At 51.4% G+C, this 22,048-nt stretch overlaps 1 protein-coding gene across 2 annotated transcripts in view; it reads right to left on the bottom strand.

Moving 5' to 3' along the window:
- The window catches only part of LOC132385591 (chromobox protein homolog 1), a 64,254-nt gene that overhangs the window by 4,507 nt on the left and 37,699 nt on the right, over positions 1–22,048 (bottom strand). For both annotated transcript variants that reach the window (XM_059957763.1, XM_059957764.1), the window contains exons 2-4: positions 13,842–14,016; positions 9,364–9,538; positions 405–499 (exon numbers count right to left, since the gene is read on the bottom strand). In XM_059957763.1, coding sequence (XP_059813746.1) covers positions 405–499; positions 9,364–9,538; positions 13,842–14,016 — 445 coding nt within the window. The remainder of the gene's footprint in view (positions 1–404; positions 500–9,363; positions 9,539–13,841; positions 14,017–22,048) is intronic.

Here is a 22,048-nt window from a genome sequence, read left to right as displayed (position 1 = left end):
CGAAAGGACTTGGCCCAAAACATTTGCTGTTTATTTCCCTCTGTAGATGGTCCCCAACAGCTCTGTGCATGGCGCCGTGTTCAACGTGGCTTTCTTTTTTTGAGATTTCCGGTATCTGGACAAGCCAGATCCCTTGCAGGTAGAGCCGCGCTCCCCTGTGTGTGGCCCTCGCGCGCTGGGGATAATTCATTCACAGAGCTTGGGTCTGTGAACCCCATTCCAAAGGCGGTACTGGTCAGGGTTAGCGAGTCGTGGGCACCACTGCGTTGTTAGCGACACCTACCCCAACCCCCGGCCATGTGGCGAAATTAAAAAGGATGATGCAAACCAATGCATTTTGCAGTATAATCTAACCTAAATCCAAACAAATTGGAATGGGGGTGGGTGGGAAATCAGCCACTCACCACTTCATGAGGAACATGAGCTCTCCACTCGAATCCGTCGCCCCGATAATCCGCTCTGGCTCCAGCCCTCGGGCAAAACCTCTTGGCTTCTCTTGCTGGGAGGGAAACAGACGAGAGCTCAGTGGGTGACGGGCACATCTGACCGTCAGAGCGATTTTTGCTGGGGGGGGGGGGTAGTTAGCGCACGTAGCGATTAACACTATTCTTCAGATCCGAATCTGCACCGTGTAACACCCTGGGAAAGGTTTCACTGTCTTTCCGTGGAAGCAGTGTTTGGGTTATCGGTTAGAGGTAACGGGTGCTTGGGAGTGTGGGCCGTCTGATGAGGGGAGGGTGCTTTCGTGCCGGGTGCCTGACCCCGGGGGGGGGGAATCTGGGGCTGACATTTGGCGGGCGATGGAGAGGGAAGATGCCAGAATGGAGAGTTCATAGAGAGGAGGAGCGGGGCCAGGAGTCGATGGAGCCCAGGGAAATCGATGGAGCACCGGCGGAAGAGAAACTGTTGAGCTCCAACTTGCGCACTTTAGACCGTTTCATTAAAACGGGCCCTTTTCCTAATTCGTTTTTCTCGACTAACCCTTCAGTCAGATTAAGGACTATAAAACGAGATCGTTTAATTGCATACGGTGTACTGTCTGTTATTTCGTGGTGCCGGTTTGCGACAGGGCGACATGTCATGCAGCATCCGCAGCAGCAGGAGGGTTTGTACCTCAAATTTCACATGTTTAGCGGGGCCAGTGACTGCCTTCCCTAGACTTAACCCCGCTGACCGAACCTGAGGGGTTACAATTGACAATGCAGGCCAGGAAACAGGCACTTTAACAGACGGTCTGAACCCAGCCGGCATCCCACTGCTTGGATGCAATAATTAACACTTATTTTGGGTGTGATGCTGGGAAGAACCAGGCATTTGAAACTTTTACAGGTAATTCAAAGGAAGCCTTGTAAATATGGACTTGCATGAATTGCCCTGAATTTTCTTTTAGTTTTAGCACATTAAATGCAGTGTGGTGTCAGGGCCAGGTTTTCCACCCAAAGCGTCTCCCTATGCTGCCTGCCATAGCTTGTTCTGTCGAATAAAGAGGCTGCTTCGTATCTAGCAGTACTTTTCTCTGGTAACTTGGTTCAACAACACTGACCATGGCCAAGCAAGAAATCCACAATCAAGCTGACACAGAGGACTACAGCGGAGAAACAAGTGAGAACATTACAAGGGGCAGAGACAAGGTAAATAGTCACAGCGTGTTTTCCAGGATAGGGGAGTCTAGAACCAGGGGCTCCAGGTTTAAGGCGAGCGGGGAAAGGGGATATGAAGGGTAAGCTTTTCCAGACACAAGGTGTAACAAGCTCAAGAACAAGCTCCCAGAGGAGGTGGTACAAGATCGCAAGCCGAGACGGCGCTGGAGATCATCAGCGGCACTCTGTGAAACACTGTTGCAGGGGGAAGCAGCGCCCGTCATCAGGGACCCCCACCGACTATAGGGCATGCTCTCTTCTCGCTGCTGCCGTCAGGAAGGTGGTAAAGGTTCAGCAACAGTTATCACGCCTCAGCCACTAGGCTCCTGAACCAGGGTGGCGAACTTCAATCACCTCAACTCGGGATCGATTCTATGATCTACAGATTCACTTACAACTTGTGTCCTCAGTACTACTTATGTTATAGTTTGCCTTCTTTTGCACACTGGCTTTTGTCCGTCTTTTTTATGTATAGCTTTCTGTAAAACTATATTCTTTCCTGTAAGAATATGAATCTCAGGGTAGTATGGTACGGTTCGTTCTTTAAGGTTGTTATAGCTGGGGGGTGGTAATGGGGACAAGCTCCCATTACCTATTAAATTCTCCCAACGGTGTGCGTCTCAAACAGCCTCTGACAACTGAGTCCAGCTCCCGGCCTTCACCTGTGGCTCAGCTACTAAGCCTGGCAGAACCGTTTCTACTGACAGAAGGGACAAAGGCGGGTCACCAGTGCCTTTGGGCAGATGGGGCCACGTCAGCCGTGGCTGGCAGCTCACTCAGAAGGAAAATTCTGATCTCAAACCTCTGCTGCCTTGCGGCTGCACCCATTCTCAGGCAACTCCTGCAACACCGTTGGTCGGTACCAAACTTTATCAGCCTCTGCCGTCCCTTGGGGTTCATGGAGAGGGGGGAGCCTGCTACACGGGCAACAGCTTGCTCTTGATATCATACTGCCCAGGCCTCTTTGCGCATCTAGATAGCTGAGATGGAACACCTACGGTCGACCCCAACCAACAGAAGCCTCCTGGTACAGTAACACAGACGTAGTTTGATAATAAGTTTACCTTGAACTTTGTACAATTACAAAGCTTCAAATGCGTCTGAACAGCCACCTGGATTGGAAACGTCTAGGGTGGGGCTTTCCAATCATTTTTTATGCCACGGACCCCTACCTCTAATCAAGGTTTTTGCGGACCAGGTTGGGAACTCCTCTTTTACAGGGATACAGACCAGAATGCAGGCATTGGCACCAGCCCAGACAGGTTGGAATTAAGGAGATTGAGAGGGGATCTGATTGCAACATATAAGATTATTAAGGGATTGGACAAGATAGAAGCAGGAAATATGTTCCAGATGCTGGGAGAGTCCAGTACCAGAGGGCATGGTTTGAGAATAAGGGGTAGGTCATTTAGGACAGAGTTAAGGAAAAACTTCTTCTCCCAGAGAGTTGTGGGGGTCTGGAATGCACTGCCTCAGAGGCCAATTCTCTGGATGCTTTCAAGAAGGAGCTAGATAGGTATCTTATGGATAGGGGAATCAAGGGATATGGGGACAAGGCAGGAACCGGGTATTGATAGTAGATGATCAGCCATGGCGGTGCAGGCTCGAAGGGCCGAATGGTCTACTTCTGCACCTATTGTCTATTGACAGACAAGCTGGCTGGAACAGTCGAGTTGGGTCCAGGGGCCTCTCTGATTACCGCCCAGCTCAACGAATCCCACATGCACGTTCAAACGCCCTGGACAGACTGGCGCACCAACTGCGCCTTGGATCCATCTGCCGAACAAGTTGAGTGCCCTCAGTGTAGAGGGACGTCCCTTTAGAACAGAGACGAGGAGGAATTTCTCCAGCCAGAGGGCGGTGGAACCGTGGAGAATGCTGCGGAGACCAAGTCGCTGGGTAGATTTAAAGCCGGGGTTTGATTTGGGTTTTGGTCAGTCAGGGCGTCAAAGGTAGGAGGACGGGGTTGAGAGGGATAACAGATCAGCCACGGTGGAAAGGTGGAGCAGCCTCGAGGGGCCAAATAACCTCAACTATTATGCCTTTCCGATTGTCTCTTCCAACCCAAGGTCGAGCCTGCCTGCCCCAATTGGATGGGATTGCCTGTGTTCTCTCAGTCGATCTACAACGTCCTCTAGGACCACCCACAGGAAGTTTCTGCCCCAACACCAGGGATTGGATGGGATTGCCTGTGTTCTCTCAGTCGATCTAGGACCACCCACAGGAAGTTTCTGCCCCAACACCAGGGATTGGATGGGATTGCCTGTGTTCTCTCAGTCGATCTAGGACCACCCACAGGAAGTTTCTGCCCCAACACCAGGGATTGGATGGGATTGCCTGTGTTCTCTCAGTCGATCTAGGACCACCCACAGGAAGTTTCTGCCCCAACACCAGGGATTGGATGGGATTGCCTGTGTTCTCTCAGTCGATCTAGGACCACCCACAGGAAGTTTCTGCCCCAACACCAGGGATTGGATGGGATTGCCTGTGTTCTCTCAGTCGATCTAGGACCACCCACAGGAAGTTTCTGCCCCAACACCAGGGATTGGATGGGATTGCCTGTGTTCTCTCAGTCGATCTAGGACCACCCACAGGAAGTTTCTGCCCCAACACCAGGGATTGGATGGGATTGCCTGTGTTCTCTCAGTCGATCTAGGACCACCCACAGGAAGTTTCTGCCCCAACACCAGGGATTGGATGGGATTGCCTGTGTTCTCTCAGTCGATCTAGGACCACCCACAGGAAGTTTCTGCCCCAACACCAGGGATTGGATGGGATTGCCTGTGTTCTCTCAGTCGATCTAGGACCACCCACAGGAAGTTTCTGCCCCAACACCAGGGATTGGATGGGATTGCCTGTGTTCTCTCAGTCGATCTAGGACCACCCACAGGAAGTTTCTGCCCCAACACCAGGGATTGGATGGGATTGCCTGTGTTCTCTCAGTCGATCTAGGACCACCCACAGGAAGTTTCTGCCCCAACACCAGGGATTGGATGGGATTGCCTGTGTTCTCTCAGTCGATCTAGGACCACCCACAGGAAGTTTCTGCCCCAACACCAGGGATTGGATGGGATTGCCTGTGTTCTCTCAGTCGATCTAGGACCACCCACAGGAAGTTTCTGCCCCAACACCAGGGATTGGATGGGATTGCCTGTGTTCTCTCAGTCGATCTAGGACCACCCACAGGAAGTTTCTGCCACAACACCAGGGATTGGATGGGATTGCCTGTGTTCTCTCAGTCGATCTAGGACCACCCACAGGAAGTTTCTGCCCCAACACCAGGGATTGGATGGGATTGCCTGTGTTCTCTCAGTCGATCTAGGACCACCCACAGGAAGTTTCTGCCCCAACACCAGGGATTGGATGGGATTGCCTGTGTTCTCTCAGTCGATCTAGGACCACCCACAGGAAGTTTCTGCCCCAACACCAGGGATTGGATGGGATTGCCTGTGTTCTCTCAGTCGATCTAGGACCACCCACAGGAAGTTTCTGCCCCAACACCAGGGATTGGATGGGATTGCCTGTGTTCTCTCAGTCGATCTAGGACCACCCACAGGAAGTTTGAGGAGCTCATCACCACCGGCGCGTGCTGAAATTTGTCAACTCAGCAGCAGCAGGTCAATGCAGTACATAACCCAACAGAGAGAAAAACATAATAATAAATAAAACATCATAATAAATAAACAAGGAAATCAATTACATATATTGAATAGATTACTAAAAATGTTGAAAAACAGAAATACTGTATATTAAGAAAAAAGTGATTTAGTGTCCAAAACTTTGAAGTCCATTTAGGAATCAGATGGCGGAGGGGAAGAAGCTGTTCCTGAATCGTTGAGTGTGTGTCTTCAGGCTCCTGTACCTCCTCCCTGATGGCAGAGGGGAAGAAGCTGTTCCTGAATCGTTGAGTGTGTGTCTTCAGGCTCCTGTACCTACTCCCTGATGGCAGAGGGGAAGAAGCTGTTCCTGAATCGTTGAGTGTGTGTCTTCAGGCTCCTGTACCTACTCCCTGATGGCAGAGGGGAAGAAGCTGTTCCTGAATCGTTGAGTGTGTGTCTTCAGGCTCCTGTACCTCCTCCCTGATGGCAGACGGGAAGAAGCTGTTCCTGAATCGTTGAGTGTGTGTCTTCAGGCTCCTGTACCTCCTCCCTGATGGCAGAGGGGAAGAAGCTGTTCCTGAATCGTTGAGTGTGTGTCTTCAGGCTCCTGTACCTCCTCCCTGATGGCAGACGGGAAGAAGCTGTTCCTGAATCGTTGAGTGTGTGTCTTCAGGCTCCTGTACCTCCTCCCTGATGGCAGAGGGGAAGAAGCTGTTCCTGAATCGTTGAGTGTGTGTCTTCAGGCTCCTGTACCTCCTCCCTGATGGCAGAGGGGAAGAAGCTGTTCCTGAATTGCTGAGTGTGTGTCTTCAGGCTCCTGTACCTCCTCCCTGACGGCAGAGGGGAAGAAGCTGTTCTTGAATCGTTGAGTTTGTGTCTTCAGGCTCCTGTACCTCCTCCCTGATGGCAGAGGGGAAGAAGCTGTTCCTGAATTGCTGAGTGTGTGTCTTCAGGCTCCTGTACCTCCTCCCTGATGGCAGAGGGGAAGAAGCTGTTCCTGTATCATTGAGTGTGTGTCTTCAGGCCCCTGTACCTCCTCCCTGATGGCAGAGGGGAAGAAGCTAGTCCTGAATCGTTGAGTGTGTGTCTTCAGGCTCCTGTACCACCTCCCTGATGACAGAGGGGAAGAAGCTGTTCCTGAATCACTGAGTGTGTGTCTTCAGGCTCCTATACCTCCTCCCTGATGGCAGAGGGGAAGAAGCTGTTCCTGAATCGTTGAGTGTGTGTCTTCAGGCTCCTGTACCTCCTCCCTGATGGCAGAAGGGAAGAAGCTGTTCCTGAATCACTGAGTGTGTGTCTTCAGGCTCCTGTACCTCCTCCCTGACGGCAGAGGGGAAGAAGCTGTTCCTGAATCACTGAGTGTGTGTCTTCAGGCTCCTGTACCTCCTCCCTGATGGCAGAGGGGAAGAAGCTGTTCCTGAATCACTGAGTGTGTGTCTTCAGGCTCCTGTACCTCCTCCCTGACGGCAGAGGGGAAGAAGCTGTTCTTGAATCGTTGAGTTTGTGTCTTCAGGCTCCTGTACCTCCTCCCTGATGGCAGAGGGGAAGAAGCTGTTCCTGAATTGCTGAGTGTGTGTCTTCAGGCTCCTGTACCTCCTCCCTGATGGCAGAGGGGAAGAAGCTGTTCCTGAATCATTGAGTGTGTGTCTTCAGGCCCCTGTACCTCCTCCCTGATGGCAGAGGGGAAGAAGCTAGTCCTGAATCGTTGAGTGTGTGTCTTCAGGCTCCTGTACCACCTCCCTGATGGCAGGGGGAAGAAGCTGTTCCTGAATCGCTGAGTGTGTGTCTTCAGGCTCCTGCACCTCCTCCCTGATGGCAAAGGGGAAGAAGCTGTTCCTGAATCGTTGAGTGTGTGCCTTCAGGCTCCTGTACCTCCTCCCTGATGGCAGAGGGGAAGAAGCTGTTCCTGAATCGTTGAGTGTGTGTCTTCAGGCTCATGTACCTCCTCCCTGATGGCAGAGGGGAAGAAGCTGTTCCTGAATCGTTGAGTATGTGTCTTCAGGCTCCTGTACCACCTCCCTGATGGCAGAGGGGAAGAAGCTGTTCCTGAATCGTTGAGTGTGTGTCTTCAGGCTCCTGTACCTCCTCCCTGATGGCAGAGGGGAAGAAGCTGTTCCTGAATCGCTGAGTGTGTGTCTTCAGGCTCCTGTACCTCCTCCCTGATGGCAAAGGGGAAGAAGCTGTTCCTGAATCGTTGAGTGTGTGCCTTCAGGCTCCTGTACCTCCTCCCCGATGGCAGAAGGGAAGAAGCAGATTCTGAATCGCTGAGTGTGTGTCTTCAGGCTCCTGTACCTCCTCCCTGATGGCAGAGTACCTGATGGTAACAGTGAGAAAAGGGCATGCCCTGGGTGCTGGAGGTCTTTAATAATGGACGCTGCCTTTCTGAGACACCGCTCCCTGAAGATGTCCTGGGTACTTTGTAGCCTAGTGCCTGAGATGGAGTTGACCAGATTTACAACCAATGGAAAGGTTACACGTTATCTTCAACCTGGGCACGCTGCAGCCTGCTGAGCACCCTGTTTGTCAGGGCGAGCCTCATAGTCTCTGTCTCTACATAGCACAAACTTTGTGGATAGTGCTTAAGGTTGTCGTGGGTCACAGTGGGGCTGTGACAGGACACAGAGCCGAGAAGTGGCAGATGGAGTTTGCAACCCTGAACGGTGTGAAATGATTGACTTTGTGAGGTGAAGCTTGAAGGCAGAGTACCAGGTTAACAGCAGGAGTCGTAACAGTGTGGTGGAACAGAGGGATCTTGGGGTCATAGATAAAAACAGCATAGAAAAAGGCCTTTGGCCTATCTAGTCCATTTAAACGGCCTACTCCCACCGGGACCGAAGCCCTCCATACCCCTCCCGTCCATGTACCCCTCCAAATTTCTCTTCAACGTTGAAACGAGCTCACATCCACCTCATGCACTAGCAACTCGTTCCACACTCTCACTGCCCTCTGAGCGAAGACGTTTTCCCTCAAGGTCCCCTAAAATATTTCACCTTTCACCCTTAACCCATGACCTCTAGTTGTAGTCCCACCCAAACTCAGTGGAAGAAGTGGCCAAAGGTCTTTCAAAGTTGCTGTGCAAGTCAATAGGGAGGCTAAGAAGGTGTACAGTGTGTTGGCCAGGGGACTGAGTTCAGGAGCCATGATGCGGCTGTATAAAGCCCTGGGCAAACCACAGGCAGAATATTGTATTTGTTTCTGGTTGCCACAATACAGTAAGGATGTGTAATTCTTTTAAGAGGCTGCAGAGGAGATTTACCAGGATTAGGGAGCGCTTCTTACACGAGGACAGGATGACTGACGTAGGACTTTCCTCTTTGGAGTGAGCAGCGGCTTGATAGAGGGGGAGAGAGAGAGGGAAGGGGTAGAGAGAGGGGGAGGGGAGAGGGACGGAGAGGGGAAGGGAGGGGAGGGGGAGGGGAGAGTGGGGAGAGGGAGGGGGAGAGGTGAGGGAGGGAGAGGGAGGTGGGGAGAGAGGTAGGGGAGAGAAAGGGGTAGGTAGAGACAGAGAAAAGTAGGTAGGGGGAGAGAGAGGGGTAGGTAGGGATAGAGAAAAGTAGGTAGGGGGAGAGATAGATAGGGAGAGGGAGAGGACCAATAGCCAGAGACTTCCCCCCCAGGGTGGAAGTGGTTAAAACAAGGGGGCATAGTTTTAAGGTAATTGGGGGGAAAGAGGTAAGCTTCTTTACAGAGGGTGATGGGTGCATACAATGAGCCAGAGGCATCTACATAAGGGACATTAAAGAGAGACTACAGACAGGCACACGGACGATGGAACAGTTAAGGGGAATGCGGGAGGGAAGAGTCAGGGCAGGGGTTCCCAAACTGGCGTTCATGGACCCCTCGGTTAACGGTAGGAGGCTTGGCGGTCCAGACCCCAGAACAGTGACAGTAAAAGTCAGGAGAAGCAGCCAAGTGGGAGGGAGGGAGGGGATGGCTTGCCAACACATACTGGACTGAGAGATGCTCTTTGCTTCAACAGCTTAGAGGGAGAGGTTTACTGCAGGAATCAACAGCAAAGTTAGTTACCCTATTCCACCCCCACTCCTCCACGGAAGACGGTGAAAGGGTTGATCCCTGCCTGCAGCCAGGCTGTGAAAGATGGAAGAGAAGACACATTCACTGACCTCCTCCCTCTTCTTCTTGTTTTTACTCTCCTCGGTTTCCGTGTCGGACTCTGCTTTCCGCTTTGGCCCCTCTGACTTATCCACGCCGTCGTGCGCTATTTTCTGGGACTGCAGGAATTCCGCGATGAGGTCCGGACAGTCTAGGTTTTCCTCTGGCTCCCATGTGTTGTCGTCACTGGAAAATAATTCCCACCACCATCAGACACAGAGTGGAATTGGGCCATTTGGCCCATCAAGTCTGCTCTACCAGCTCATCACGGCTGATTTATTACCCTTGTCAAACCCAATGTCCTGCCTTCTCTCCCGACTAATCAAGAACCTATCAACCTCCGCTCTGAACATAACCAGTGACTTGGCCTGCACAGCAATGAATTCCAGATTCACTACCCTCTGACTGAAGAAATTCCTCCTCAACTCTGTTCTAAAGGAACTTCCCTGCATTCTGTGGTTGTGTCCTCTGGTCCGAGACTCCCCCACTATAGGAAACATCCTCACCACATCCACCCTATCTGGTCCTCTGGTCCAAGACTCCCCCCACTATAGGAAACATCCTCTCCACATCCACTCTATCTGTGTCCTCTGGTCCTAGACTCCCCCACTATAGGAAACATCCTCTCCACACCCACTCTATCTGTGTCCTCTGGTCCTAGACTCCCCCACTGTAGGAAACATCCTCTACACATCACTCTATCTGTGTCCTCTGGTCCTAGACTCCCCCACTATAGGAAACATCCTCTCCACATCCACTCTATCTGTGTCCTCTGGTCCTAGACTCCCCCACTGTAGGAAACATCCTCTACACATCCACTCTATCTGTGTCCTCTGGTCCTAGACTCCCCCACTATAGGAAACATCCTCTCCACATCCACTCTATCTGTGTCCTCTGGTCCGAGACTCCCCCACTATAGGAAACATCCTCACCACATCCACCCTATCTGGTCCTCTGGTCCAAGACTCCCCCCACTATAGGAAACATCCTCTCCACATCCACTCTATCTGTGTCCTCTGGTCCTAGACTCCCCCACTATAGGAAACATCCTCTCCACACCCACTCTATCTGTGTCCTCTGGTCCTAGACTCCCCCACTGTAGGAAACATCCTCTACACATCCACTCTATCTGTGCCCTCTGGTCCTAGACTCCCCCACTATAGGAAACATCCTCTCCACATCCACCCTATCTGGTCCTCTGGTCCTAGACTCCCCCACTATAGGAAACATCCTCTCCACATCCACTCTATCTGTGCTGACTGGTCCTAGATATAGTGGATGTAGCGGGGGAGTCTAGGACCAGAGGACACAGATAGAGTGGATGTGGAGAGGATATTTCCTACAGAGGGGGAGTCTAGGACCAGAGGGCACAGATAGAGTGGATGTGGAGAGGATGTTTCCTACAGTGGGGGAGTCCAGAACCAGAAGGCACAACCTCAGATAGAGGGACGTCCATTTAGAATGGTGATAAAGACGAATTTCTTTAGCTAGAGGGTGGTGAATCTGTGGAACTTACTGCCACAGGTGGCTGTGGAGGCCAAGTCACTGGGTGTATTTAAGGTGGAGGTTGACAGGTTCTTGATTAGTCGGGATGTGAAAGGTTATGGGGAGAAGTGGGCTGAGAGGGAAATGGAATGACAAAGCAGACTCGATGGGCCCTAATTCAGCTCCTATCTCCTATGGTCTTATGTAAATGAATTTTCTTTGAACTTTTTGAGAGTGGGGTTAAAAAAAAAATCGGTTACAGAGCAGACGCAATGCAAATTCTTATTTTGCTTTTTAAATTTCTTAGACATTAAAAATTATGTCTAAATAATTTAAAAAATCAAACCATAAGATATCATGATTAATAATAATATTGTAGAACACTTCTTCAGGCCCTGTGAGATGTACTGCCCTGCAAACCATCGACTTCACCGTGATTTAATCACAGAACAGCTTACAATGAGCAATTAACCTACTAAGAGGTCTTTCGACTGGCGGAATATCCACGCGGTCTTGTGTAGAATGTACAAACTTTCTCACAAAGGATGCTGGAACTGAACTGGGAAATCTGATGCCCCAAGGGGTAACAGACAGCCAGATGGATGAATGAAAACTGTTGGGCCACATGGGACGGAAGGTTTGATTCAATCTCAGTAGGTTAAAGGGTTAGCACAACATCATGGACCAAAAGGCCTGTACTATTCTCTGTACTGATATAGAAGGGGACAGATGGTGCGGTGGAACCTATCCATATTTTCAGTTCCCATCATGACTAGAACTGCCTTTTATTGTATAAACAACTCATCCATGTTGGGGGCACTTTGCCTCCATTAAAAAAATCAAAGCCCAGTTCCCTCTCCCTGTTCCTCATCGCTCTAAATAAATTTAATATCAAAGCATGTACGTGACATCTCAGAGAACACTGTGATTCATTATGCTGCGGGCATACCCAATGAATCCGTAATAGAATTAATGAAAGATCGCACCAACTGGGGCATTCAACCAGTGTGCAAAAGGCAACAAACACCACAAATACGATAATAAAATGAATAACCAAAACACGTGAGAACAAGAGATGAAGAGTCCTTGAAAGTGAGTTCACAGGTTGTGGGACATTTTGGTGACGGGGCGAGTGATGTTGAGTGAAGATATCCCCTTTGTTTCAAGACCCCGATGGCTGAGGGGTAATAACTGTTCATGCACCTGGTGGTGTGAGTCCTGAGGCTCCTGTACCTCCTTCCTGATGGTTGAGGGGTAATAACTGTCCCTGCACCTGGTGGTGTGAGTCCTGAGGCTCCTGTACCTCCTTCCTGATGGTTGAAGGGTAATAACTGTTCCTGAACCTGGAGGTGTGGGACCTGAGGCTCCTGTACCTCCTTCCCGATGGTTGAGGGTTAACAACTGTTCCTGAACCTGGTGGTGTGGGTCCTGAGGCTCCTGTACCTTCTTCCTGATGGTTGAGGGGTGGTAACTGTTCCTGAACCTGGTGGTGTGGGTCCTGAGACTTCTGTATCTCCTTCCTGACGGTTGAGGGGTAATAACTGTTCCTGAACCTGGTGGTGTGGGTCCTGAGGCTCCTGTACCTCCTTCCTGAAGGCTGAGTGGTAATAACTGTTCCTGAACCTGGTGGTGTGGGTCCTGAGGCTCCTGTACCTCCTTCCTGATTGTTGAGGGGTAATAACTGTTCCTGAACCTGGTGGTGTGGGTCCTGAGGCTCCTGTACCTCCTTCCTGATTGTTGAGGGGTAATAACTGTTCCTGAACCTGGTGGTGTGGGTCCTGAGGCTCCTGTACCTCCTTCCTGATTGTTGAGGGGTAATAACTGTTCCTGAACCTGGTGGTGTGGGTCCTGAGGCTCCTGTACCTCCTTCCTGAAGGCAGCAGGGAGAAGGGAGCACGGGCTGGGTGGCGGGAGTCCCTAATGGTGGAGCCACTACCCTGCGACAGCACTCCATGCAGATGAGCTTAACGGTGGGGAGGACTTCACCCAAGATGGACTGGGTTGTATCTTTTAGTAGGATTTTATGTTCGAGGGTACTGTGTTTCCATGGCAGCCAGTCAATATACCCTCCATCACACCCCCATAGAAGTTTGTCAAAGTTTTAGACATCACAACTTTCAGAAACTCCTAAGGAAGTAGAGATGCTGCCGTGCTTTCTTCGTGATTGCCCTTAACATGCTGGGCCCAGGACAGGTCCTCCAGAATCAAAACGCGGGGGCAGTTAAAGACACTGACCCTCTCCACTCCTGATGAGGGCTGGCTCATGGACCTCTGATTTCCTCCTCGTCAAGTTAATAATCAGCTGACTTTCCTTCCACTCCGTCTACCCAATCCTGACCCAGTTTCTATTTGAAAACACAGGAGGTTCTGCGGATACCGGACACACAAAATGCAGGAGGAACTCAGCAGGTCACCATCCAGGAAAACAAAAGCTGTTTAGGGCTGAAAATCTTCGGCAGGATGGAAAGGAAGGGGGTAAGATACCAGAATAAAAAGGTGGTGGGAGGGGGAAGGAGGGTAGCTAGGGGGTAGGTGAAGCCAGGTGGGTGGGAAAGGTAAAAGGTTGGAGACGAGAGTGGACCATGGGAGAAAGGGAAGGAGCAGGGGATCCAGGGGGAGGTGAGAGGGCAGAGTAGGGAATAGAACAGGGGAAGGGAATTATTTTCACCAAAAGGAGAAATCAATCTTCATGCCATCAGGTTGGAGGCTACCCAGACGGAATACGAGGCGTTGCTCCTCCACTCTGAGGGAGGGCCTCACTTTGGCACAAGAGGAGGCTGTGGACCAACACGCCGGAATGGGGACGGGGGTTTAAAACGTTGGCCCACCGGGAGGGAGTCTATCCGCCCCTCTGCAGAGGGGGGGGCTGCATGGCCTGACGAGCTCCTCCGGCACCTTGTGCACTGCGCTGTTTCGGTCCAGCCAGGAAATCGGGGTGCCCTCCTTGCCGTCTGCCACCAGAAGGCTCAGTTCCACCCCCCACCCCTGGTTTCTGAATACTTACTCTGAGAACCCTTTCCACTTGAGTAGGTACTCCACCTTCCCCTTGACGATGCGCCTGTCCAGGACCTTCTCCACCACGTACTCCTCCTCCTCCTCTTCCAGAACCTCCTCCACTTTCTTCTTGTTCTGCTTCTTCCCCATCGTATCCAGTCTTAAATTGAGAAGAGAGGCTGAGGCTGCACAGGGAGAGACGTTTGACGGCCGTTAGAACTTCAGGAGGGTTACCGTTTGCTTGGAGTAACGGTCGCAACCCTGCACAACTCACCCCCCCACCCGCCCCCCGGGAGCTCCTCAGCCACCGGCCAAGTTTGTTCAGCAGGCGTTTTTTTTCTGTGCGCTCGTTACTGCCACAGCTTTCTCCAAGTGGAGAGTGTTCTCCGAGCTGCTGTGGGAAGGAAAGGATTTTGGGCTCTGATCTCAAACCTCCGCTGCCTTACCCACTCATGGTAAACCCTGAGGCGGTCCTACTTCGAGTTCTATGCTGACTTGGCAACTCCTGGTGCCAAACTGTATCGGTCTCTGCCATTCCTTTGGATTCAGCAGACGCGTGGAGAGGGGAACCCTGACGCACAGGCAGCAGCTTGCTCTCCATATCGTACTGCCTTGTGTACCACGTAGGCAGCTAGGACACTCATGGTTGTCCCCGGCCAATGGAGGACCTCACCCAGGAAAGACTTAAACGTGATTCCCCCCTTGACACGTGCCAAAATAGACAGGAAGTCTGCCGGAGAAAACGGTGTTAGTTTGGAGTGGGATTGTCTTCGGAAGGTAGAAGAGAACCGGTCCACAGGAATGCTTTGAGAAAGTTTGAGAGTACAAGACCATAGTCGGTAACGGCGAAAAGCATGTTTTGTCTGGGGAAAAGTGAGATTATTGGCGCAGGTATGAAATACACGGGAAAGCACCAGTGTAAAGGGGATTTGAAAGCATAAAAAGGGGCAATTATTTTGTGCAAGGAGAGTGGGCAAGGTGAGAACATGAAAGAGAGGGGGAGGATCCTATCACAGGATGAGTGTGAATGCTAAGAGCTGGAGATGGTGTCAAGTATATCAAGTGGGTGAGGGGGCTGGCTGGTGGGGTGAGGGGGGGGGCTGGGAGTTGGGGGTGACAGATGGGAGGAGATGGGGGTATGAGAGGAGGAATGTGGGCATGAGGGGAGGATGTGTTTTGGAGGGAGAGAGTGGATGAGGAGGAGAGACAGGGAGGAGACAGAGGAGGAGAGGGGAGACGGGGAGGAGAGAGGGGAGACGGGGAGGAGAGAGGGGAGACGGGGAGGAGACAGGGGAGAGGGGGAGACGGGGAGGAGAGGGGATATAGGGAGAGTGGGGAGAAGGGGAGGAGAAAGGGCGGGATGGGGAGGAGATAGGAGAAATGGGGAAGAATGGGGACGGGGAGGAGAGGAGGTGACGGGGGGACAGGGAGGAGAGAAGGGAGACTGGGAGGACAGAGGGGGGACGGGGGAGCCAGACACAAGGGGAAAGGATAGACTGCATGAAAGTTTTATCACATTCTGCTCAGCGCATTTTGTGGACGATAAATATCAGCTGGTTCTCTGCACCACAACCTCAAAAACCCTTAGTTCTCTTTTCTAGATTACATGGTTCAGAAGTCCAATGAAGTGATTTTTTGCGGTTCAAACACGTGTACAAGTGCAAACACATATGCAAATACCTATCGCCAAACCAGGAAAAGGATGCAGAATGAATTTTAAAAATAGCTTTCGTTAAAAGGCTGCAACTGGAGACGGTACAAATGGTGACCTGAGGTGATAAACGCTCGCGGAGCTGAGACAATCTGCATTTTCAGCCCCTGCACCCTCTCCCCTACGTGATCTATTCCTCACTCCTCAATCTTTGGCTCTCACACCTCCAGTGCCTAAATCTCCCCAATTGGCAGCTGTATGTTCAGTGGCCAACAGGCCCCTTTCTCAGACACACTTTGAGAGTGTGTCCAAAGCAGGAACGCCCAATCGCTCTATGCCGTTAACTGAGGGGTCCGTGGACCCCAGGGTGGGAACTTCCTGCTCTGAGGCCTCCTCTACGATTATACTCACAAAAGGGGAAAATCTGCAGACCCTGGAAATCCAGGAAAACGTACACAAAATGCCGGAGGAGCTCAGCAGGCTGTGGCCCCGACGTAGGGCCTCGGCCCGAAACGTCAACTGTTTATACTCTCCTCCATGGATGATGCCAGGCCTGCTGAGTTTCCCCCAGCATTTTGTGCGCGTTTCTGTGACCGTGCTATGCTCGACAGCACCAATGCTTTCTCATTAAAGAACAAAGTTGCTCTTGTGAAGTGACAGAAAGTTTTACCTGATGGAAAGAGACAACATCAAAGCAAACTGTTGTTATGAGCTGTGCTGACCAGCAACCCAACTATTTAACACTAGCCCAATCACAGGATAATTTAATCCCCATAACTCACTGATACAGCATGGTAGAGATGACACCCATGTGCCAATTAACCTACTGCCCCGTAGCACCCAGAAGAGACCCACGTGAACAGAGGAAGAACTAACTCCTTACAGACAGTGCCCGAGTTGAACTCCTCACCGACCTGAGCTGTAGCATTCGTGCAAACTGAAAGCTGGCGTGGCACCCTTGGCGAGTGATGGTGGGGAAGGTAGAGGGCGGAGTCGTAAAGAAAGACAGTGACGCCACCGGCAACGTAAAAGGACATCTGCTTCGCGTCTGATCTGAGACACAGCTCGCGGCCACTTAACTTTAAAACAAAACGCAATCTCTTCCTTGCCCCTTTCCAAGAGGGCCACAACCTTCGGAGGGCTGGCGTGCCTTAGTGACCTGGAGAGGTGTGCTGGCTGGAGTCAGGGCTCTCGGTCTGGTCTCCCATGCCAAACAGGTCAAAGGGTAGGAGCCAGACGAAGAGTGGCCCACTAGTCCTCCAGGTTCGGGGGTTCAGTTCAGGGCCGACAACCCTGACTGGTTAAACAAAACTGCTACAGAAACAGCAATGAAGAATCCTTTTACACCTGAGTGCTGACGGTATTCTGAGTCTCCACCTCAGTGCGCAGTTGTTGGTGCTTCTCACTGGGGGGGGGGGGGGGTGTTTATGTAGGCCCCCTTTCGCTTGCTTCCTCCTTCCTCGACTCCCTGTTAACTTGTCACCTGTTTCTTATTTCCCTCTGGGTCCCCTCCTCCCTCCCTTTCCTCTACGGTCCGACTCTCCTCTCCTGTTAAGATTCTTTCTTCTCCAGCCCCTTCACCTCTCCCACTCACCTGTCACCTTCCAGCTCGCCTCCTCCTCCCCCGACCTTTTTAATGTGGCTTCTTCCCCCTTCCTTTCCAGTCCCGAAGAAGGGTCTCAACCCAAAACGGTGACTGTTTTGTTCCGTTTCCACGGATGCCGCCTGACCTGCTGAGCTCCTCCACGATTCTGTCTGCAAAGGGTTTGGCACTTTGATTCCCAGAATCAGAGGAGAACTTTTAAAAAAAACCTTTGGCTTCAGTCGCTCAGCTTTCTTCAACAGCAAAGGAAAAGGATGGGCAGTTCTCAAACCTAAAATTGTTGGGGGCACCAAGGAGATCGGGAAGTTTTACTTTTGTGCGAGGATCCCAGTCTCGGTGGAAATGATGCACAGCGAACAGTTTACTGGTGAACTTGTCCCGTTATGGCCCAATATCAGTGATACTGTTTGCCCTGGCTGTCACTCAGCTACAGAGAGCTTAAAATTTTCACAACTGCCTCATTGGAGGTAAGGCATGCCAGAGATACCAACGAGTCCATAATCATCTCCTTATGTGCCGGGTGGTATGGCATGGCCGAATGTGGGCCTCCAACTGAGAGGTTGTTAGAGGACTCCTCTACTGTCAAGGTGAATCCAAACTCAGGCTGGAGGAACAACACCTTATATACTGGCTGGGTAGCCTCTAACCTGATGGCATGAACATTGACTTCTCTAACTTCCGTTAATGCCCCTCCTCTCCTTCTTACCCCGTCCCTGATATATTTAGTAGTTTGTTTTTTCCTCTCTCTCTCTGCCCATCACTCTGCCTGTTCTCCATCTCCCCCTGGTGCTCCCCCCTCCTCCTTTCTTTCTCCCGAGGCCTCCCGTCCCATGATCCTTTCCCTTCTCAAGCTCCGTATCACTTTCCCCGATCACCTTTCCGGCTCTCAGCTTCATCCCACCCCTCCGGTCTTCTCCTATCATTTCACATTTCCCCCTCCCCCCACTACTTTCAAATCTCTTACTATCTTTCCTTTCAGTTAGTCCTGACGAAGGGTCTCGGTCTGAAATGTCGACAGCGCTTCTCCCTACAGATGCTGCCTGGCCTGCTGCGTTACACCAGCATGTTGTGTGTGTTGTTTCCCAAAACTTTTGCATGCCTTCCCCTTGACGTCATGCGCTGTCAGCTGCGACTTTTTCTCCCGTCTCTGCGAGGTGTTCGGGCTTCTCTTTCCTCAGTACGTGTCCCAGAAACTCCAGCTGCCGTCTACCGATGGACGATATCAGCTCTCTTTTTACTCCTGCCCCTTGCGACACCTTCCAATGAGCCTGGGCCACCCGGGGTGAAACCCACGCAGTTCAAAGGGGAGAACGACCTAACTTCTTACAGACAGCGGCAGGAATTGAACCTGCTTGGCTGGTGCTGTACTAGACTTACACAAACCGCCAGGATATCCTTTCCACCAGGCCCCGGTTCCTGACATGTTCAGGAGGCACACATCTCACTGAGGTGTTCGTGTTCACTTCTAACCTCTGGATTTTCTCCCCACAACCCAGAACAATTTCTGAATCACTGGCGTATATTGTGAAACGTGTTGTTGTCCAGCAGCAGTACACTGCAATACCTAACAACCAAAACTGTAAATTAATAGTATTTTACAAAAGTTAAATAATGCAAAAAAAAGTAGTGAGGCAGTGTTCAGGGGTTCAACGTTCATTCAGAAATCAGGTGTCAGAGGGGAAGAAGCTGTTCCTGAATCGTTGAGTGTGTGTCTTCAGGCTCCTGTACCTCCTCCCTGATGGCAGAGGGGAAGAAGCTGTTCCTGAATCACTGAGTGTGTGTCTTCAGGCTCCTGTACCTCCTCCCTGACGGCAGAGGGGAAGAAGCTGTTCCTGAATCGTTGAGTGTGTGTCTTCAGACTCCTGTATCTCCTCCCTGATGGCAGAGGGGAAGAAGCTGTTCCTGAATCACTGAGTGTGTGCCTTCAGGCTCCTGTACCTCCTCCCTGATGGCAGAGGGGAAGAAGCTGTTCCTGAATCGTTGAGTGTGTGTCTTCAGGCTCCTGTACCTCCTTCCTGATGGCAGAGGGGAAGAAGCTGTTCCTGAATCGTTCAGTGTGTGTCTTCAGGCTCCTGTACCTCCTCCCTGATGGCAGAGGGGAAGAAGCTGTTCCTGAATCATTGAGTGTGCGCCTTCAGGCTTCTGTACCTCCTCCCTGATGGTAGCAATGAGAAGAGGGCATGTCCTGGGTGGTGGGGGCCCTTAATGATGGACGCCGCCTTATTGAGGCATCGCTTCTTGAAGACATCCTGGATGCTGGGGAGGCCGGTGCCCGTGATGGAGCTGACTCAGTTCACAACTTTCTGCAGCTGATTTCTGATCCTGTGCAGTGCCCCCACCCCCCCATACCAGACGGAGATGCAGCCAATTAGAATGCTCTCCACGGTACATCTTTAGGAATTTGCGAGAGCCTTTGGTGATGTACTGAATCTCCTCAATGAAATACAGCTGCTGTTGTGGCCTTCCCCGTAAATACACTGACAGGTTGGGGCTACTAACCCAGACGTCTTTGGGTCGTGGGGGTGAACCAGAGCACCCACACTTCCAGCGGTAACATAGCAAGCCCTCGATTTACTAATCCGACTCGTACATTTTTTGGAACGTGAGGGTAACCCTTGCAGTCAAAGGGAGAACGGTACAAACTCTCTACAGGGGACACTGGGAATCGAACCCGGGTCGCCGGCGTTATGTTAACTGCTGCACTACCGCCCCCTCCTTCAAACAGTCCAGTGAATGACCGGGGGTCAAATTGGGGGGAGTTATGCACTTGGCCACAATGCACGTGGACAGATCTTACCCAGCAAGGCCCCTCATTGGCCCAGGATGGGGCCCATATCCCTCTCCTATTCGTACACCTGCCCACGGGCATTTTCAAAGGTGCTGATGTGCCTGCCCCACCCACTTCCTCTGGCAACTCATTCCACTTACCGACCTCCCTCTTGGACGAAAAAGCTGCAATTCCAGGTTCCTATTAAATTGCGACCCTCCCCTTTAAAAATGTGCTCTTTAGTTCTTGATTCTTGGAAAAGGAATATGCATTCACTCTATCCGGTGTAAGACCCTCCTTCCCTCCGCTGGCCTGCAGGTCACCCTCGGGCACCTGCTCAGCCCCCCACTTCCACCGATCAACAGAGGGTGAAATTTCACGACATACGTGGATACACGTCTCTACCTTCCTTCCGCTAGCCTGCAGGTCACCCTCAGGTAAGGTGTAGTACCCGCTCAGCCCCTGATCAGGGTCACGTGAAACCACGGGAGCAGGTGGTGGACGGTTCTGAATGAGCAGCCAGTGCATATCACAAGTCCTGGTTATGCCAGGCAGACAATCTCTGAAGGGAATTGATTACGGCTGGGGGGGGGGGGGGGGGGGGGTGTCACCCATCTCATAAAGACACTGCCCCAGAAGAAGGCAATGGCAAACCACTTCTGTAGATAAAGTTTGTCAAGAACAATCATGGTCATGGAAAGACCACGATCGCCCTCGTCATAACGACACGGCGCACGAGAATGATAATTCACCCTATCTGGGCCCCTCATGATCTAACACCAATAATTGTACACTTCACTCTCCTGCACTCCGGGGAATAAGAAGAGTACGACACAGGAACAGGCCCTTCGGCCCACAATGCTGTACGGAACCAATTAATTGCTAACTAAACTACTCCCTTCTGCCTACACAATGTGCATATCCTTCTACTTCCCTTTCTCTTAAATGCCTCTGCCTCAACCCCTCTCTGCATAAAAGGCTCCAGACAGTGCAACCCCTCTCCGTAACTCAGCCCAGAGTCCTGGAAACACTCGTAAATCTCCTCTGCGCCCCTCTAGAGAGCAAGGTGACCAAAACCCAGCACAGCATCTAGGAACAGAGTACGGTCGACGTTTCGGGCTGAAATCATTCTGTAGGTCAACATTCCAGGTGTGATGAAGCGTCTTGACTGAAGCCTTAACTATTTATTCATTTCCGTAGATGCTGCCTGACCTGCTGAGTTCCTGTGTGTGTGTGTGTGTGTGTGTGTGTGTGTATTAACTTTGGATTTCCAGCATCTGCAGAAGCTTTCGATTTACAGTATTTCATATGTGCCCTCTTCCGATGTTTTGTACAACTGCAACAGAACATCCCAGCTTCTGTACTCAAAGCATGTTGGGAAACAGTTGAAACACATAAATTTCATTTTAGCGGAATTCAGACATGGCCAAAGAGTCTCGTAAATTCCTACAGGTGGGGGGGGGGGGGGGGGGGAGGCACTACACAGGATCGGAAAAAGCTGCAGGAAGTTGTAAACTCAGCCAGCTTCATCATGGGCACCGGCCTCCCCAGCATCCAGGACATTTTCAAAAGGCGATGCCACATAATGGCAGTATCCATCATTAAGGACCCTACCACTCAGGACATGCCCTCTTCTCATTGCTACCATCAGGGAGGAGGTACAGGAGCACACACTCAACGATTCAGGAACAGCTTCTTCCCCTCTGCCATCAGGGAGGAGTTACAGGAGCCTGAAGACACACACTCAATGATTCAGGAACAGCTTCTTCCCCTCTGCCATCAGGGAGGAGGTACAGGAGCCTGAAGACACACACTCAATGATTCAGGAACAGCTTCTTCCCCTCTGCCATCAGGGAGGAGCTACAGGAGCCTGAAGACACACACTCAATGATTCAGGAACAGCTTCTTCCCCTCTGCCATCAGGGAGGAGGTACAGGAGCCTGAAGACACACACTCAACGATTCAGGAACAGCTTCTTCCCCTCTGCCATCAGGGAGGAGGTACAGGAGCCTGAAGACACACACTCAACGATTCAGGAACAGCTTCTTCCCCTCTGCCATCCGATTTCTAAAGAGACAGTGAGCAAGTACACTAACTCACTTTTACTTTTGGTCTCTTTGCACTACTTAGTTAATTCATCTTTTACACATACGGTATTATACAAACGTCTTAGGCCTAAGGCTTTTGCACAGCGCT

The sequence above is a fragment of the Hypanus sabinus genome, assembly GCF_030144855.1.
Source record: "Hypanus sabinus isolate sHypSab1 chromosome X1 unlocalized genomic scaffold, sHypSab1.hap1 SUPER_X1_unloc_12, whole genome shotgun sequence".
Taxonomy (NCBI): Eukaryota; Metazoa; Chordata; class Chondrichthyes; order Myliobatiformes; family Dasyatidae; genus Hypanus; species Hypanus sabinus.
This window is presented reverse-complemented; position numbering and strand designations above follow the sequence as displayed.